Consider the following 19658-nt stretch of genomic DNA (forward strand, 5'->3'; position numbering starts at 1 on the left):
GTATTTAAAAGACGGGTAGACATAGTGCTCAGAGATATGGTTTAGTGATGGTTTTTATCAGAGTTAAGTTGATGGTTGGACTCGATCTGAAAGGTCCCGTCCAACCCAGGCGATTCTGTGATTCTAAGACGTAGTGGAAGGTGGACTTCCTTAAAGTTCTGTGAGAATTCATAACCTCCTAAGTCTTCCTTGTACATTACTAACTTTACATTAGTTATTTTACCTAATATAAAATTTAATTAGCACATTAAAGAAAAACAGTCTAATAAAGCGAGGATGTGGACTATGTGTGAAGAGTCAGCCACCACATATTCCTTGCATAGTTCCTAGCAGATTTTAAAAAAAACAAAACAAAACAAAAAACCCATGAAGATCGTAAAGTTCTGGTATTTCTTCACTAATAACATCCATGGGCTCATAGATAAGGTGACAGATTATGTAATTATTAATATGATTTGCTGCAATGAAGCACTGCAAAAAGTAAAAGCTCACTCCAGAAAAACAAATCACCCTGCAGTCATTAAAAGGAAATGAACCACAGAAATGACTATAAAATTACATGCTTTTGCAATGACTTGTGAATTAAAGGCTTGCTTTCTCTCCCATATAAATCACTGCTACTTTAAGGGTGGGGAGGAGAACAGCACAAGACAAACTTCAGTCCCTATTTTGTTTTTATTGTAGAACTATGCCTAATAAGCTTTTTATTTAAGACACTTTCAACAGCAACAAAACACTTCATAAGACCTGTTTCTTAGTTTAAGTTAGTTTTAATGGATCAGACAGTTTAAGTGCCACGTCAAAAAGCACAGGCTCAGCTACAGATGCATTTGAGCTTAAAACAATATTAAAAGCTCACAAAAAAATTAAGAACGCAAGTGGATTTGAGGTTTGATGGTGTTTTTTGTTTTTTAAGCACACAATTTTGTGATGTGCCAAAAAAAAAAAGAGAAGTACCACTTTATCTTTGGAGAACAAATACAGCATGTTTTGAGACAAAACATTTGGCACTTGGACCTACTGACAACCAAACATGGGAGGGGATCGTGCTAAATAAAACCAGTCTCCTTTCCTAATGCAACATACCAGATTAGCTTTCAATACTTAGTTATTTCAAGGTGCTTTCTATTCTTTCCCAGAGAAGAACACTACTACAACCACAAACCTCACAGTATTTGTTCTAGTAGAAGACTATTCCACCATCAAGCTCACGGGGAAGTGTATCTATAAAATACTCCTTTTTTCCAAAAAAAAAAAAAAAAAAAAAAAAGGAAGTACATATTTCAGGTTAACAGGTCATTAAATAGTTCATTTGATGGAAAAAAAAAAAAATCTGACTACAAACTACAGCAATATTCTGTTAGAGGTTTTTGTTTTCTTTCCTGTGGGAAATGGGCAGCTTCACACATTGTACAGACAGGCTTGTTAAACAAAGCATATGTATTAAATACATTTACTTAACACTGAAGCCAAACATAGAGCTTTACCATTTTACTAGTTCAAGTGACATAGAAAGCTGCATGTGTTTTGTTTAAACTGGTTAGGTATAGATTTGAACTGAAAGAAAAATGCAGTTTACTCCCCACAAAATCGGTTCACACACGGAAATGCTATTCCCTAGGTTTAACCGGAGCTGACTCCAGTGTATCACCATCTCTCACCCATCACTGTCCCACTGACGGAGGTTAATGCACCTGCAGCTCTGATGGAACAGATTATGCACAAACTTAACCAGGCTGAGCTGGCTATAGCAAATGGGTATCTCCCAAACCACCTAAGCAAGCCGATTAAGCTACTCGGTTAAACAAGTACTTAAACTTACTTAAAACAAGTCCTGGAGCACACACGTGAACTGCTCTAAAAAGAGGATGCAGGCAGTGACTTAATCCCAGCAGCGCAAGTAACAGCAGAGTTCTCAAACAGTACAGCCATGAGCAAAACAAACACCCGCCCTACAGCTGCAACGGAGTTTACACTGGAATCTGCACCCCCTGAATTAATATCAGTTATTTGTAGATTAGTTTTCAGAAAACAGAAACTTTTTTGTTTTTAATACTGTTCATCAGTCTGCAGATTTTTCCTGAAGGAATGAGTCGCCATATTAAAATTTATTTATTATGCTTAAGAGCACCGTAATGTAAAATGTATTTTCTGGTTAAAAGTACTTAATTTGCAATTTTGTATTTGACATGTCACGTCTTTTAAATAGTCCTTATAAAACAGAAAAGAAACTACTTACTGGTTGCATAGCTCTGGCTGTCTAACTAAATTTTGAATGAATTCATTCAGTCCTGCTCTTCTCTGTTTAATAAAATCTGGGGGAAAAAAAAAAAAAAAAAAAAGAGAGAGATTTATTAGAATGATCAGTCAGCTCCCGAAAAAGACTTATTTTCAAACTTAGGGTTTTTAGGACTTAAACAATAGTTAAAAAGAGATTGGCTCGTGACTGGCTCCAAACAGGATTCTACATATAAAAATCACAAGCTTAAAACATTGAAGTGAGGTGACAGAACAAATTTCACTTTCTCTGCAACACTACTTGAAAATGTAGAAAGCCAGGTGGATTTGTAAGGAAAAAGAATATTTAACGTGTATTATCTTTTAAGGTATTCCAATGAATCTATCCCATATAGATTACTGACAACTATTAAAATTTTTTAATTGAAATTTAAGTATTAAGAAAATTCAGAAAAATGTTCATATTGTTTCAGGGATTATTAAATACCCTAACAGGGGTTTAGGGATTATATCCCAAGTTACTGACATCAATGAGCTAGATAAATTTGCATAAGGGAGTTATGGGAGTCACCGACAGGAGCAGTTTCAGGCCGGTGGATGTACAATGCCATCGGCCACTCTAAGCCCCCAGCACTCTCCGTGCTGTTGAAGATAAACCACCTGCATCACGTCAACTCAAAAAATCCTGTAATTTTCTGGTTCTGTGTTCTGCCTGGTTTCTGTGATTTCCCTCTGCCCCATTTTTCAAGTGAAAACAAGATTAATTTTTAAATAACCAGGTTACAATGAAAATGGAGCATTTCAGTGACAATGTATGTTATATGACAGTATTTTTGATGGATTTTGGGAAAAGGGATATACAAATTCCATGCTACTGCACTCCAGTGTAATAGTACAACGCTGCATACCCAAGCAGGGATTGACAGAAGTAAAACACCTTTTCAGCATTTGTAAAATATGCGACTTATTTCAGAAACCAGGAGAAACGTTACATCAAAGCTTCAATAAATCAGTGTTAAGATGAAGAATTATTTAAATGAGCATCATGGCTCCATCTCCACCTTGCCCCCCAGCAAGAAACATCTTGAGAACTATTTCATTTCTCATGCTTCAAGGATTTCGGCATAGTTCACAGAAATTGAAAACAAGTCTGAGGACTTTGTTTCAAGTATATAGTTTTAATAAAGTTTTAGGTTGTGTGTTTTTTTCTTTTTTGTTCACCCTGTTTAAACTCAGTTTTTCAAAATACGATTTCCAAGAAATCCACCTGTACCTTTGGCTGTACAGCAGACCAGACTACATGACATTACTAGGTCTTCAGCAAGCTCTGAAAACTCCAAGGTCAGAGAAAAGGAAAGAAACCAAAATAAAACAAGAAGTTTTATTGTCTAGAGACACAGTACACGTAGAACTTTTGGCAATCACCTACACCTTCATCAGAAGGGAACATCAGAGCTTGGATATTTGCATTTGATTATTTTAATAAAAAACTAAAAGGGAGTTTCACATCAGGATCAAGATGATTAACTGTAACTGTCAAAATTAGTTTGTTTGAAAGAATTTAAAAAAAAAAAAAACCAAATCCAACAAATCCCAAGAGTTCAGCACCTTTGGATCCATTTATTCTTCAGCAAAGGAGAAAATGAAATGCTTGAAGATGTGCAGGAGGAGGTGAAACTGCAAACAGTTTGATCACATCAGCAAACCAAGGGAAGGTGGGAGGTTCCCAATGACCATCAGGAAAAGCCTGAAGTAAAAATGGCCTGATGAAGGGTGTAAACACACAGATCAAAGGCCTTGCCTTCCCACTTGCCCTTTTATTTATTCAGCAGTGAATGAATTAACCAGCTAGGCTAATTCGATACACTTTACAAGTGATTTTTCATTAGTATTTTGGACAGAGCAAGCTTAATTGGGACCTATCACTGCTAACGGGATCACATCAAACGGGCTTCTGCAAGTGGAACAACAACAGGAAGAGGTGCATTGTCATCTGAACTGTATGAGGAAGCACATTTAGATACAGAGAGTTCAAAAGCCTTCGAAGATAAATCTTTTAGTTATTTCATTTTTCAGAGAGGGTGGGAAAAAGTCACATAAAGGAAGTTTAAAATTTACTAGGGGTACGCTTAGAAGAGCCTGGGTTTTGACTTTTGCTTTTCTAGAAGAGAGGTTACACCTGACAGTTCAGAATCTTTCAGAATCCTGAACAGGGGAGGGTTGGGAGGAGCTACAGCCTTCAGCGCGAGAGAAGCACTGGGCCGCTAAGCAGTGCTTTGCTCACCATCACAAGGTAGAACAGCTACCTACGCTAGTTCCTGTTCTTGACTGAAGCATGACTAAACTTCGGTTTAGTCACTGTTTTGAGGACTGGTAGAAAACTCATAAGATAGCTTCTTGTAGGCTGAAATAGACCAATTTTCATATAAAGAGACTGACAAAAATGAGTAACAAGATAACAACTTACCGGGATCGAAATTATCTCCAAATATTCTTTTAGCTGGAATCTTTAGGCTCATGGTGGGAAATTGCTTCTTTAGCTGAAAAGAAAACACATACAATTGGATTGTGCTTAGACATCAAAGTACCTAGAAATGATCGCATTTTGTTTATTTTCTGATGAACAGGCTGAACATCTGATTATTAGTAATTGTGGTCCTCTCTGCCATTTTCTCTACTTGTACGCTTGGGGAAGAAAAACAAACCCAAAACAATCTGTACTGAGCTTGTTTGCATCAGTCATACCCTTTTAAATTCAAAGGCCATCTCAGTTTAGAAAGTCATCTTCTGCAATATTGCCAAAATGAGTTTTCACTTGCCCCAGATTAAAAAAAACATAGGCTAGAATTTCAATGTTGGTTTTATTCTCCTCTTTACCTCCTTCCTCCATCAATTCTCTCTCTCATGGTTTGGGGTTGTGGTGTTTGGTTTGTTTTTTTTTTTGCTTGCTTGCAGAGGGGCGTATGCATGAGGTTTAAGATGGGTTGGGGATACAGGTCTCTCTGTTTTGCCAAAACAACATTCTTAAAGCTTTAGAAACCACAGGTGACCTCCCCCGAAGTCAAAATCGTAAAGAGATGAACAGCCTATTTTACAATGCTGTATTTGACAATTTGATTATATTCTACGCTTGATAAACTGATGAGAAAATCGTATACAGCAGCACTGACTTTATCAAAAAACCTGACATGATCCAAGCCTTGATTACGTTTGCTTCTTCAAGCACTCCAGAAGAGCAATCTTAATCTCACCCTCTTTAAGAGAATAGCTTTCTAATACTGGCAATTCTTTCCTTTGAAACATCAGTATCTCTTCCAATTAGAAGCACACGTTCTTTTTGGCAAAATCCTCTTCTAGCAACAAATACCAGAAATCCATATTTAGTTGCTGCAGAGGCCTATTTTATTTGAACCACTGCCACAAAATTTGGCTATGAAACTGCAGGTAGGAATTGCCATGACTGACTTACCAGAAAGTTTATGTGAAGAAACAAGGATTTGTTCATTGCTTTCAGTGCTTCAAAGTAAAACGCTTATTTTAAGGGAAATTTATCTATCTAGACGTTTTCAGTTTTTTTGCAGTGATTCTTACTACTACATTTCAGACATTTTGACAACCAGTAAATTGGAAGTTTCTGTCATTACATTGTGATCTCAAGCAACAATTAAAAAAATAACAAATAAGTGGATTTGGGGTTTGAAATTCAAACGAACCAAAGTTTAAAAAACCCACCCTGTCATTTTCGTTAAACAGGCTCCTACGGTTATTGCATGTTGACTCAAACTCCTCCAGAGGGAATTAACTCAAACCATAACGCTGCAAACAAGCGTTACTCTGTACTGTTCGGGCATGACTTCACAGCTTGCCTTTTCCTTACCGTATTGTAGAGTTTATCAAACTCTGCATAACGTCTGAAGACAAACCACTCATTTCTGCCAACGGAGACCAACACTTTGTAAACCTGTAGTAACAAAGATAAAGTTATTGCCACCAGCGAAGTTTAATAAAACCTCCCAGGCTTAATCCTGTGGTGAAAATAAGGGCAGGTTGTTAAATGTATTGTGTAAATGTATTTGTTGAGATATATAGATATAAATATATCTTACAGCTAAGTCACATAGACATCCACACAAATGATTAAAAGAACAATTAGAAGAGTCTGGCATTCTACAGATTTTTTTTTTTTAAACACCAGATGAGCAAAAACTAACACCAAATCTGATTTAATGGAGTTTCATAAATTAGTTCATATCCAACAAGAACACCTCTAGCCATCAGACAGTAGTCTATAAACATTTGCTTTGAAATTTGTTCACAACTTGACAATCCATAGTAAAGATTAATATTAAGGAAGCAAAGCATTTAAGCACTGAAGACTGCCTTCACCTAAACCTGAAGAGAAAGCACATATGGAAGGCAGTTATAAAGAAAACTGTTCCTTGCAACACCTAGAATACATATCATAGTCAGAATCCTGGCAGATGGTTGGGGACTTAGACACAATTGTTCAGGGGGGAAAAAATGTGGCAGTGGCGGAAATACAGCACTGGCAACATAATACACAGCACTGGAATTGAGGGAGGTGTCACTGGAACCTGTGGTGCACCTCTGGCCATTCAAATCCCATGGCAGCAGAGGATTCCAGTAACTAGACAGACTGTCAGTCCCTGGCTTCATAAATCTGGTTGACAGCCAAGTATCCAGCAGGCTTCTCCTGTCTCTTGTGCAACTAGTTCACCTCCCTTCTCCACCTTCTGGTACTTCCAGAAGGGGCCTGGCCATTCCTTTAGGGGAGAGGATGGGCACAGCAAGGAAATGAGTGCAGAAGGCTGCTAATTCCCTATGTAGAAAACTGGACCAATGCCCCAGTCTCCTGTTTGTCCTGCAACAGCAGCTTACCTCTCTCCTTTTAACTCCCTCAGCAGCCACCACCATCAGTTCCTTAGCCCGAGATTTACATTCATGCTACATTAACTGCTCAAATAAGCTGCTCTCAGTCTTCCCTGGGGAACACAGATAGAACAATCTGTGATAGAAGCAGCCAGTAGGACGCTGATGAGACTTTTCTTAGAAAACTAGCTTTCCCTTATACTGCTAAACAAGCGTGAGCACAAAACCCAGCTACACACCTTCTAGAGCCTCCCTAAACAGCAGAAGCTTCAGCTGAAAAGACTTAAGTACTGTCCTCCTGAACTAGGTATCTCAGACAGCAATCAAGTCCTGCAGATAATGTTCAAGCATGCAGTGTCTTCATTCCCCATGACTGCACGGCAGATAAATGCCAACAAGCAGTCATCCAGTTCCCACCACCACCACCACAGCTCTCGCATACCCAACAAAGGAAAAACTGCAAGCTGAACAGCTATGGAAGCACTGAATGGCAAGAACACATATCTACAAAGAATTTGGTAAAACCCAAAACCATAGCATGTCTTTGAGCTGTATTACTACTCTCAGCTACACCTACGTAATGATTTAGAGATGTGCAATGCCTGCTTCTAGAAAGGCAGGGGGGAGAAATCCAGCCTTGCTTAGATAATAACCTTTACAAATCTAATTACTCCTAAACCAAAACTAGTCTTTTAGAAAACTCCTAAAAGATGCATCCAAACCTTGTAATATGTGGGTAAATAATGCGAAGCTTTAAGAAAGGAAAAAGAAACAGAGTTCCTGAAAACATCACCATTACAATCATCACCACAAACTAGCTTCCTGGATACAGACAGGACAGGGTCCAGCTATTTCTGGACGTGACAGATTTCTTCACAAAAGAAGTCACTGAAATTAGAAAGCTTCAACTCTCTTTTGGTAGCTCATGCTCCTGAATTAAGTTTTCAATTTGTATTAAAGATAAGTAAAAAGGCAGGTTGTTTTCCAATTTCAAGAAAGCAGGCATTGAGGAAGTAAGGAAACTATTTATTAAGCGTCAACAAAAAAAAAAACCACCCACCACCACAAAAAACCACCAAAGCAACACCACAATTTCCACCAGGCTGGGGATTAGTATTCTGTATCACAGGTCTGAGACAAAGTTTCCAGATATAATCAGGCAAACAGCAACCTTGAAAGAGATTTCTTAATAAGCCTGAATATGATGGGGGTGTGAATGGAGACAAGAACAGGTCAGAAGAAAAAAATTAAGCCTCAAACATCAAACGGCACAAGGATAAAAGCGAGAAATCCAAAACAAAGCTATTTGGCAAAACAGGCAAAAGAATGGCTCACTACGCAGCAAAGACAGAATAGCAATTAATATAGCCTAGATACGGTCCAAAACGAGCAGGTCTTCTGCTCTTTTTATGAAGGAGGTGAATGTTGACTCTTCAGAAAGAGGCAGGACAGCGAACTAGAGTGGATATACCCAGAGGCTGGTTACTACAAATTAAGTGGAAGCAAAAAAGCTTCCCTGCCAGAATGCCGCAAAAATTCAAACGTGAAATTATTTGTCAAGAAAAAAAAAAATATTGATAGTAAATATATAAAAAGTATGCAGTATTTAACAAGAACAAATCAAATATTCAATAAAAGGGTATAAAAATGCTCAGGAGGAATGAAGAGTTCATTTCCAAAGACAAAATTGAGAAGCTTGACTTATTCATCAGAATGAGGACCGCACAGAGACATGATTGTTTTTAAAAATGCTTCATCAGGGCAAGTGTGAGGGGAAAAAAGAAGAACTAGTAAAAGCTAAGTTGCACATACTTGTCTTGTTTCCATGCCAGCATTAAGGGAGTCACTGTCAGGTTTAAGCTGGAATTCATAGTTTCTATTCAGACCAGTAAGATCCTAGAATAGTCTCAGAAGCAGAAATGATATACACTGCAAGTGAAGATTATACAAAACAGCCACCCAAATTCTTTCCAAGCCTTTATCACTTTAACCTTCCCTTTCACCCTAAGGTTCTAACTGCTCTTTATGGAAATTGCACTAACGCTGCCATCAGAAATGGCAGTAAGAAATTGCCAATTTCATTGCAATCAGAAATGACACCTATATCCACCACAAATTTGTTAAGCAAGATTTCCCCCTGTGCCCTTCTCTCGCTCCCCACCAAAAGCAGCACTGACAGGCTCCGGTCATTACAACACAGCTACAAAGGAGGAGACACAGTAAAAGCACTGACAGACACATGCTGGAATTCACAGTTCCTGCCATGAAATTAAGTATGATCCTCACTTCTGTTACCGAATCCTAAAATATATCTGATAATGCTCAAAAGCTTGGTCGTGAAAAGCAGTTCTTGTCAAGCTGCTAATTATTCCCTGATGCAGAAAGCAGAAGCCGCCAAGACAAAGTGTATCTCCACACAGCGCAAGCTGGGTTGGATTCCTTTTCCCCCTCCTCAGTCCCCAATTTCTGATATTTCCTACTCTTGCTCCTACAGCTTCCTGAAGGGCACGCCCAGAGACAGTGCCTTTAAGTTGCTGAGGTTGTCACACAAATCTTTAGGTAGAATGACGTGGAAATCACCACACTAGTATGTACCACAAACATACCACACTGGCACATTCTAACAGCAGAACTGCCAGCACTGAGGCAATAAAACAAACCTGTTTTGCTCAAGTTTAGACTTTCATGAAGTTTCTCCTGCTCATTTGAGTTTCACATGCACGCAACACTTCAAAGTATTACTAAAGTCCTCTTTTGCTTGTTCCCTTTACCAACACACTGCTTCCCCAAATTACATGTTGATAAACTCGTAGAATCAAACAGCATTATTCTTCTCCAAGGAAGGGAGGTGAAGAGGAAAGGCAGATAATATAATAACACAAAGCAAATCTTTGTTTTATTGTGCTCTTCAGACAGTAATTCCATCTAAGGGTGTTTGCATTCCACATCTGAAGAGTGACTAATCCACTCAAAAAAAAAAAAAAAGAAAAAGAAAAAAAAAAGCTTAGAGGAAGTTGCACAAGAGCAATGAAATGCTTTGAGCTTTTTAAAGGAAGTATTATGATGCTATCTTTATACCCTAGCATACGTATCAGCAAAACAAAAATCCATGCCACACTACTTGATTTTTCAGTATGCAATGCAAAGAGTTTCCCCACGGAATAGGAAGACTTTACTTCCAGAAAGCAAGTCAAAGCTGGAGGCCAAAAAAGGAAAAGGGAGGGGAACGACAAGGAGTGGAAAAGGGAACAGGATAGGAAAAAAACTCATAGGCACTAGAATCAGAAAACAGGAAGGAAGGCAGAGAAAAAAGGTCTTTCAAAAATTTGATTTTTTTTTTCTTTTACACACAAAAAATATAAATAATAGAATATCTGTGAAAAAACTGGCCATCTAAAAACCAGAAACCAATCAAAACCACACCTTACTCCTTCACACAATAAATGTTTTAATGAAAAATCATGCAGAATACCAAATCTTAATCTGATTTGGTACCAAAACGCTACACCTGCATTTGGAAATTTATGTATTTTATATGAGAAAATGCTGCTCTTCAAGAGTAAAAAACCCCAGAAATTTGTAAAATCAAATTCTTTTTGCAGAAAGCAACACAGTTAAACACTGTAAAACATTCACAACTTCTCACACTGGACTATGGCCAGTACTCACAAGAGCAAGTGAGCAGATTTCCATAAACCTGTTGAAAACAATACTAGTAAAAAAAGAAAAAAAAAAAAGTAGCACTTCTAGGCACTAATAGCCTACACATTTGCCTACGGCGCTTACACTGTTGCATACTTACAGTAAATCTTTTTTTCTTCTCTCTGTGTTCATCGGAGCTGGGAATGCTAACACTTGGGCAGCTTTCTTTGAGATCCATTGTATGTGTTCTTTTGACAGATTTGTTACAGGACCCTGCTTCGGGTGTTGCGATCAGAAGGTATCTTCAGCAGTACTGATCCAAGATATGCAGCTTTTCTTGAGAAAATGTGAATTCCATCATGTATTCTTAAAGGGAACATAAAAGGAAAATTAAGTATGGGAACAGTTAGCTCACAGTTATAAAACCTGCGTGACAAGAACTTTTTCAGGCAGGAAATGAACTTTAATATGCACATATACAGCCATAATCGTTATGATTTTGCACACTGTTTCACACTTGCGGCCCTTTGCTGTTTCACTGAAATCAGTCACGTTCTCTAAGGACACAAGCGAACCCAAAAAATCACCGAGTTGTGCAGACATACTAGAAACAGATTTGGGCTCACAACTAACAATACTTTGAAGGAACAAAGACACAGCACGGAGAAGTAATTAAAGATGACAGCCTGATATCAGACATCTGAGAAAAGCCACTACCATGTACATTCAGAACAGCTTATTTTGAAAACAAAGATTTTCAACTGCATGAGTCTGTACCAGAGGGCATTTCGGATTTGTCAGAACACGCTGTCTTTAATTATCGCATCAGAGATGAAAGACAACTTGAGAAAAAAAAATTCATGTGACTTTTAGAGAGGGACACAGGTATCATCCTGTGTCTGAATATTTACCTTCTCTGCCCCCTCTCTCCCCGTACTTGACATATTTGTGTTCAGCAGAACAGTAAGGTCATCCGTTCCCTTCAGCAGAACAGTTACCTTCCTTACAAAACTCGAGAAGGGCACAAGATGAGATGATAAAGCCACCAAAAAGGCAGAGAGCTCAGTATTAACTAGATGCCTCTTCACTCGCTGAGGGACAGTATTCTCCACACCTGCCTTAAGCACAAGCAAATTGTTTCCTGGACCCAAATGCAAACAACAGGAACCTCAGCTGAAATTAATGCTACATAGCTACAACCCTCTTTTCAGCCCCACAGAGTCATCTGAAGTGTTCTAGTGAACGCAGCTCAGCTTTTAGAACACTGTATGTCTGACCAACTTACAAATGTGAGAAAAATTTTTTTTTTTTTAAAAAGAGGAGGCCTCAGTTCACTTCAAAACACCCAGAGGAAAAGGAGCGCCCAGTTCAACATTTAACTCCCTATTTTCTTAAAACAGGCAAGTATAAAAGTGAACTGTATATTTCATATCATAAATTTCCAAAAAGCACAAACTAATCCAAGGCAACTCTGCTATTAGAGAGACACCCATATTTATGTTGGCATGAAGGCCAAAGCCCCTGGAATCCAGTAAAAAGATTTGTTCTTGATATCCAACTAGTCTCAGTCAGTCAGTCGACTATTTGCTTCCTTGTCAAAAGCCAGATCATCTCCCTGGTTCAAACTTTATGTTATTATTCCTCCTGTATCCATTTAAAATTAAGTAATTTTCAAAGATCTGTCTGATGACTTTAAACAAAAAGGAGTGTTGGAAACCACTGCAATCACAGCTAAGTGACAGATCATCCATACTGCAAGATATTCAGGGAATTATTTTTAATTACATTTGCATTTACCTTAATTCGATTGTTCCCTACTTCACTGATTAGGTAATTATGGGGTTGGGCAGGGTTAAGCTCCCCCCTCCTTATTTGACTTTGACACAGCTTATCCAAGCCAGTTACACAGACTCGCTTCAAACTGGTTTCTCTTTTCCTTTGGCAAGCCATTGTTCAAAGTTTTATGACAATAAGGCACAGTTCCTATTTTCCATAATTTTATACCAGCACGGGATTAAGACTGTTCTTCACTCGTTGCCACACACTAAAATTAAGATCTAAAGGTTAACTGTGCTCTTCTCCATCATAAGAGGTCCACTAAAATAGTCAATAGGCACCACTTTCAGTAAGTGTTTTGCTAAGCTTAGACTTTACTAAGCACTTATGTCAATCTTTAGCCACTTCAGGAACTGAGCACAAGTCCCTGTGTTTATCTGTCTTCCTGCTCATCACAGAAAAACAAATAAAGCTTTAAAACGGATTAGGTGTTCCCCAACTAATATCACTCACCATCTTTCTCCTCCTGTAAACCGACATTCATCATTACAAAGGCTCCTAACACTCTTGCACTCATTCTCACAATATAAGACTGTGCTTCACTCATCCCTTTCAGTTTTTTATTCTTGGTGTCCTAGCTTTAAATACCAGCACAGAAACAGTATGGATTAAGAAGTGTAGTCCAAAGAATATCACTTGGAAGACTTGAGCTTTATTCCAGATCTGAAGTTGAAAGATCTATGGAAAACAAAAGGAGGAAGTGTCACCCAGATTAATTCAGGAAGAGTTTATTAATCTTACTGGGGAAAAGAAGAATAAATCATCTGAGAAGCTGAAGCTGCAATGTTCATATTTCTTTCTTCAAGTTGTCTGGAAGATCACTGGCTGTGATTACTTTCTCTTCCTGAGGCATCTACTCCGAGTTGTGCCTTGGTCACCAACACTAAACTGAACTGACAACTTTGAGTTTGCCACTAAGCTCCAGAGGATCAGAGCTTTCTTTCAATTTCTATTTGCCATGAGCATATCAGCTCTCAAGAGCTGCTTATATCTGAACTGTAGGTCTGACTGTAGAATTATAGATAGATTTGCCTTAATCTTTGCCCTGCTGTAGTTCAGGAACACAGCCGTAGTTTTAGTAGCAGGTAAAACCACTAATCCTGTGGTAACTCCATAAAGGAAGAACAGAGAGCAAAATAGAGACGTATTTTTATCCACAGCTTCAAAAGTGCAAACTGCAGTGTCTTGAGGGTTGCCATTCACTCCTTGAGATACGAGTCAATTCAACAGACAGTGAATTTAACAGCTGAAAAGTCTCTGCCTCTGGTTATAGCTTTTCCTGTTAACTAAGAAGTAGCATCTCCTGGCCTCAACTTTGATAACAGGCACAGAGGAGAAGGAAGTTTAGAAAACCAGGCAGCAAAATTACATACCCCTTAGATCATACCTGGGCACTAGTAAAAGAGCATGTACGTAACGCAAGACAGGTTAATACTGGGACCAGTGCCGCCCAGGAACAGATAAAACTTTTAAGTTGCTACAGTATCTAGGCCTGGAACAGAGAAAGCACAGATAAATGCATTAGAGGAGAAGTCAGGCATCCTCCTGGCAAAGTTTCAAGTCTATCAACAGCTACACTGTTCATTCCCTCCATGGCGGCTGTCAAAAAGCAAGCAGTATTTTCACTGTTTCCTGCAGAGAGCCACAACAATGTCAAATTTCAGGCTGACCCTTGCCTCTGGTGAAGTACAAGCATGGCAATAACAGAACCCTGACACTGAGAACACGTATAGATCTACTGTACCCACAAATGAAGAATTTCTGAATGCCTTACAATAAATAAAACATTTTGTGCAACCTTGTAATAGCCACACGCAACAGGCAAACATTACGTATGTTAGTGATGCACGGCAACCTCCTTTTACTCCTTGCTACGTAAAATACGCTCAAACTGTATCTAGAAAAGGTTTCTGAAGTTTAATCAGATTATTTTTATTCTGTACTGAAACACTGTCTTTTCTTTTTTTAACAGCATGAAGACGATACCATTGTATAAGACCCTTGTTCTGGGTGCTTAGAAGTCAATGTCTGCCAAGAATGTTCAAAACTAGATTAGGAAGCCACGTACTCACCTGGTGCCTCCCCAGCTGTAGCCAAGTTGCTTTAAGCACCTCTAAGGCCGGTGCAAATCAGCTATCACACTCACTCCAGCTCTTTGAGTAACACAAGGGAAGCAGAGACAAGAACAGTGAAAAAAAACAACCCCAAAAGATAGTCTCCCTGCAAGCACGCTTGGAAGAATCACCAGGATCCATACTCACCCATCGGAACAGAATAGGCATTTCCCTACACCCTAATCATCTGCATAGAAAGACTTTAGGACTGAGTCACCAGTAAAACCAGATGGTGAAAATCCCACCTGAGTGTCATTCCAATTACAGAAGGAACCTGCGTATGCAAAAACAGAAAGCAAGATAACAGGAGACAGTCCTATTACCCACTATAAACATTACTCTATTACTTTAGAGAAAGTATCATCTTTGGCATACTTATCATCACTTCCTCAGTCTTCTCCACAAATATCCTGATAATGACTCAACGTACCACTGGACATTACACAATCTTTGAGAAAAAGTTGGCTTTCTGGGCTTTCTCAACCACCGTATGATGAAATAGCGTCCCACTCTCTTGTTACCAGACAAGCAGCTGACACGGAGGAAATGGGAGACAAGACATTCAGAATCCAATGCAACAGAAATAGAGGATGAGGAGAACCTGGGACCGTAGGAGAAGTCACACACTTCAGAAAGAGTCAAAAGCAAAACACGGATTTCTAATCTGCAGAGAGAGATGAATGGCCAGAAGCTGTTGAATAACTGGGTTCTGAAGAAAACAGGTTTCACGTAGGCCATCCTTTTAAAATCCTACATATATATGATTTTAACACAAGAACACTAAACACCAGTGCAGGCTGCTAGAAATATTACAGCTGAAGAAAAAGGAGAGCACTAACCAAAATACTCTGGCCAGCCCTCGGCTTATCTCCACACTCCCTTCTAACTGCAATTTGAGAGGGGAATTGAGAATTCAGCCATCAGTATAAAGGAAAAAGCCTGTTCCCTGTTTACACATCCTCCCACTGCCTTGCATTTTTTAAAATCTTTCATATCACCACTATGGGAAGCAAACCACTACTCCACAGCAATGTGGGCAAAGTCCAATTCAACTGATCCTTTCTACTTGTACAAAAGCATAGTAGGTAAAGCGAAAGCTCAACCAAGGGAAAGAAAGAAGTAACTCCTCTTTTTTGTGTCTATCAAAATTACTTTGGAGGAGTCAGGCAAACGTACACTTTCCAAGATTCTACTGCACTCAAGAACATTGATTCTGCTCCACCTCCCAAAATAAGCTCCAGTAAATTACTCCAACTGGCATATAACAAGGTTCATTGATTGGACTGGATCTATTTGCATTCATGTTTATTACATGACAGAACACAGGTTCTGAGTAATAAAATCCATACAAAGAACACATACTGCCAATAAAAGCCAGCTGTCTTTTAGTCCTGAACACAGGCTCATCATAATTTCATCTTTAGCCCGTGTCCATAGTATCTCTAAGGGTCATTGTGTGCCTCAGACAGTATGACTTACACAAACAGCAGAACACATTAAAAAAAATAAATCAACTTTGCATTACACTCACTACCTGCACATTTCTTGGCCTGTTTCCTCAGCCTTCCCACACATCAGGTCCAATTAAAGTTAAATGTAGATGCCTAAGGATAGCTTAGATCAAGAATTGCAACAAGAGCACTATGAGCTACTTTCAAGAGGTCTTATAACCAGCTGATACCTGCCACTTGCAACACAGTCAGTTCTACATAAGAGGGCAGTCAGGCTTCAGTAAACACAAAGCAAATAATCCCAGCCTCATTTTGCCCCTCTTGATGAAGATTAAGCAAGAGAACCCTAAATTCCAATTCCAGATACACCGCCCACTTTTTCTACATGACCTTTAACAGAAGCCACTAACTGTTCTCCTGCTGTTTCACTACATGAACACAGGAGATTTCTGATCTATTTAAGACTGATGTTATTGCTAATGCATCTAACATGGAGAAAGTTACTGGGTTTTAGGTACTGTAGTTGGCCAGAGGGTAGAATTCATACAACCGAATATATCTAGATTTTAAAATAACAAAACACCTAAATCCAAGCTACAGTTCACAATCCAGAAAACACACTTTTAAAGCCTGTACTCTACAGAATTCGTGACTGCCTAGAACTGTAACGCTGTTAAGATAATAAAAAGACAGCAACTTAAATACTGCAATATAAAAGGCAAGTAAGAGAACAAGCCTTTAGCAATACCCAAATCGCATGCCCAGTTCACCACCACTTGATTCCTGTTACATCAGTGCAACTACAGCTAGTATTTTATGTCTATTCTTCCCGGACAGTTTACAAACTCCTGCAGGTAAGAGCCTACATTGACCTCTCACATATTTCAGTGCTGCAGAGAGAATAAGAAGGTGTTTCTATAACATGAGGATTCAGAAAAGAGTTGTTTATGTACGTATAACAGAATTTGCTGCAATAGCGTCAGATGTGGTGAGGCTTGTAATTTACAATCAAAGGTGGGAATTAAGGTTGGAAAGCAATTCTAACACAATTCATCATCACGTAACCATTAGTGACTACTTATTCAGCTTTAAAACTGTCAAGGTTGTTAAACCAACCGGCACTTCTCAGTGACATGCATGGGTTAAACACGCTGTGTTTCTAACCTAAATATCTTCTAAGAAACAGGTCGGTTTTCTAGCTTTAAGTTATTAGAAGTACCATGCATGGAGACATGGAGACTACCTTGACAACATTAACAGTGAACTTTCCAAAATGCTTTCCAAAAGGTAGTAATTTTTTTTTTCCTGAAATCTAAAGTATCTTAGAGCCTTCAGGAAAACACTTCTCCATATGCACTTTCCTTTTTATCATTAGTTCTTACTACAGTCATTGAAGAGACTGATGTGCAGATGAAGACTAAAAAACTTTAAAAAATAAAAATCAGAACTATATTTAGCCAGTCAGACTGAAGCAACACTAACATTATAACATTAAAAGGACCCAAAATGGAGTAACGGCAGCCTTTAAAAATACAGAATCATTCTGCAGGCGTCCATAAACACACTTACTATATATGTTTGAAAGGAATTACAAAAAAAAAAAAAAAAAAAGCTTAGCTACGAGAATACTGCAGCAAGTGATATTCACAGAAATCTTCAGTGCCAAGTAACTGGAAGAACCATAGCGGCGTTCAAGTGACATTACCGTGTTGAAACGAAAGGCAGAACCAGCACCAAAACGCATCTTAAGTTTAAAGAAGAATAAGAAATGCACATTCCACACCGGAAAATTACTACACGTTTAGAAGAACAGCTACACCTTTAAGAGCTGCTAGAAGAGAAAAACTCACGTAAACATTAAAAAAATAAATAAATAAGACGAGCTGTCAGAAAAGCTTAAGCCTCCCTACAACAGCCTTTTAATTAACCTCCACAAAATTAAATTCCTCGAGGGTACCTGAAGGCGAGACAGCGTTGCCTACCAAGCTGTAGTTCTTCAGGACAAGACCTCAGAGGTATTCCCCCCCTCAGGTTCGCAGGGCTGCTCCAAAACACCGGCTCCAGACTGGCCGCAAAGCACCCGGAGAAGGAGGAGGCAACAGGGCGCCGGTCGGGCCCTGGGACCCGTCCCCGTCCCCGGGCTGAGGGAGCGCGGCCAGTCCCAGGGACCCTCACCGTCGGCCCCGCTCCCCTCCGCCCGGCTGAGGAACGACTCCGAACTGCTCACCTTCACCCCCCCAGCGACTAATTTCTCGCCTCCCCCCGCCACCATTTCTAGGAAGTTACAAGTTTCTCACATTCCCGGTCCGGCGGCGCCGACCCGCCTTGCCCCCAGAGCCGCCATCTCCCCGCCCGCCCCCAGAACCCCGCAGGCGGCCACGGCCGCGGCCCCGACGGCGAAGGAAAGCCAAGAGGCGGCTCCCACCTGGGAGAGGAGGCCAGCAGCGCCGCCGCCGCCGCCGCGGGAAGGGCGCCCGGCAGGCCCCGGCGCCTCGCCTCGCCTCACCGCGGCGCCGAGCGGCAACGGCCGCCGCTCCCCCTTCCCTTCCCTTCCCCTCCTCTCCCTCCCTCCGCCCGCCCACGCACCCCGCACGTGCGGCCGTCGCTCCTGAGGGGAGGGGAGAAGAAAAGGGGGGGGGGCGGGAATTAACATTAACCCCTAATTAACTCCCTCCGAGGGAAAAATGAACGTGGGGGCAGAGCCCACGGGTGGCGTTTGGAGGCGAGTCGGCCACCCCTCCCCGCCCCCGCGGCCACCCCCGCGGCGCCAGGCCGCAACCCGGCCCGGCCCGGCCCGGCTCTCCCACCGCCGAGCCCCGAGCTTGTAGGCCGAGGTGTTTCCCCCCCCACCCCCGGCTTTAATTAAAAAAAATTAAAAAAAAAAAAATTATGGTGCTTTTTTTTTTTTTTAACTGCAACTTCCCACTTTCCCCTCTGTGTGTGTGTGTGTGTGTCCCCCAGCCCCCGCGGGACGCTTCGTCTGGGCATCTCCCCACAGAAACTCTGGAAAATCAGCAGCGTCACGGGTTGTTGTTTTGTTTTTTTGGTTTTTTTTTAGATTATTTTTACCAAAGTGGCGGCTTTGCCACACAGTGGCAAAGCCGCCACTTTGGTAAAAATAATCTAAAAAAAAAAACCAACCCAGCGCTGAAGAGGGGTTTCAGTGCATTTAGGGGTGTCCACTGGCAAGGCCGTCATTAAACCAGTCCCCCTTCTTCTGTATGGGGCACAGGGCAGAAAAATGAGGCGGGTTTGTACGATATCCAGCGGTATTTAGCACCCTCTGAAATCGAGAGGGGATAAATTTTTCAATAGCCCAGCCAAAATTCTGCTAGAGCTCTCAGAAACCAAGTGTGACTTGGTAGGCTTTTTTAATTATTATTTTTTCCTGAGGAGACCGAAGCCGTAAAACAGTTATTATATAAAACTCTTTTAATGGCGGTATCACTTCTTCCTTTATTTTGTTAACTAGCTCTCAAAGTGCAGG

General features: G+C 40.2%; 1 protein-coding gene across 1 annotated transcript in view; it reads right to left on the reverse strand.

Annotated features, from left to right (window-relative positions):
• SGK3 (serum/glucocorticoid regulated kinase family member 3) overlaps positions 1 to 18734 on the reverse strand; it is a 39219-nt gene extending 20485 nt beyond the window's left edge. The window contains exons 1-5 of the mRNA XM_074146193.1: positions 18597 to 18734; positions 10931 to 11136; positions 6116 to 6199; positions 4706 to 4778; positions 2240 to 2315 (exon numbers count right to left, since the gene is read on the reverse strand). Of these exons, the coding sequence (XP_074002294.1) occupies positions 2240 to 2315; positions 4706 to 4778; positions 6116 to 6199; positions 10931 to 11008 (311 nt within the window). The 5' untranslated portion in view covers positions 11009 to 11136; positions 18597 to 18734. The remainder of the gene's footprint in view (positions 1 to 2239; positions 2316 to 4705; positions 4779 to 6115; positions 6200 to 10930; positions 11137 to 18596) is intronic.
• Positions 18735 to 19658: the final 924 nt, after the last annotated feature.

Source organism: Numenius arquata, chromosome 4 (assembly GCF_964106895.1).
Source record: "Numenius arquata chromosome 4, bNumArq3.hap1.1, whole genome shotgun sequence".
NCBI lineage: Eukaryota > Metazoa > Chordata > Aves > Charadriiformes > Scolopacidae > Numenius > Numenius arquata.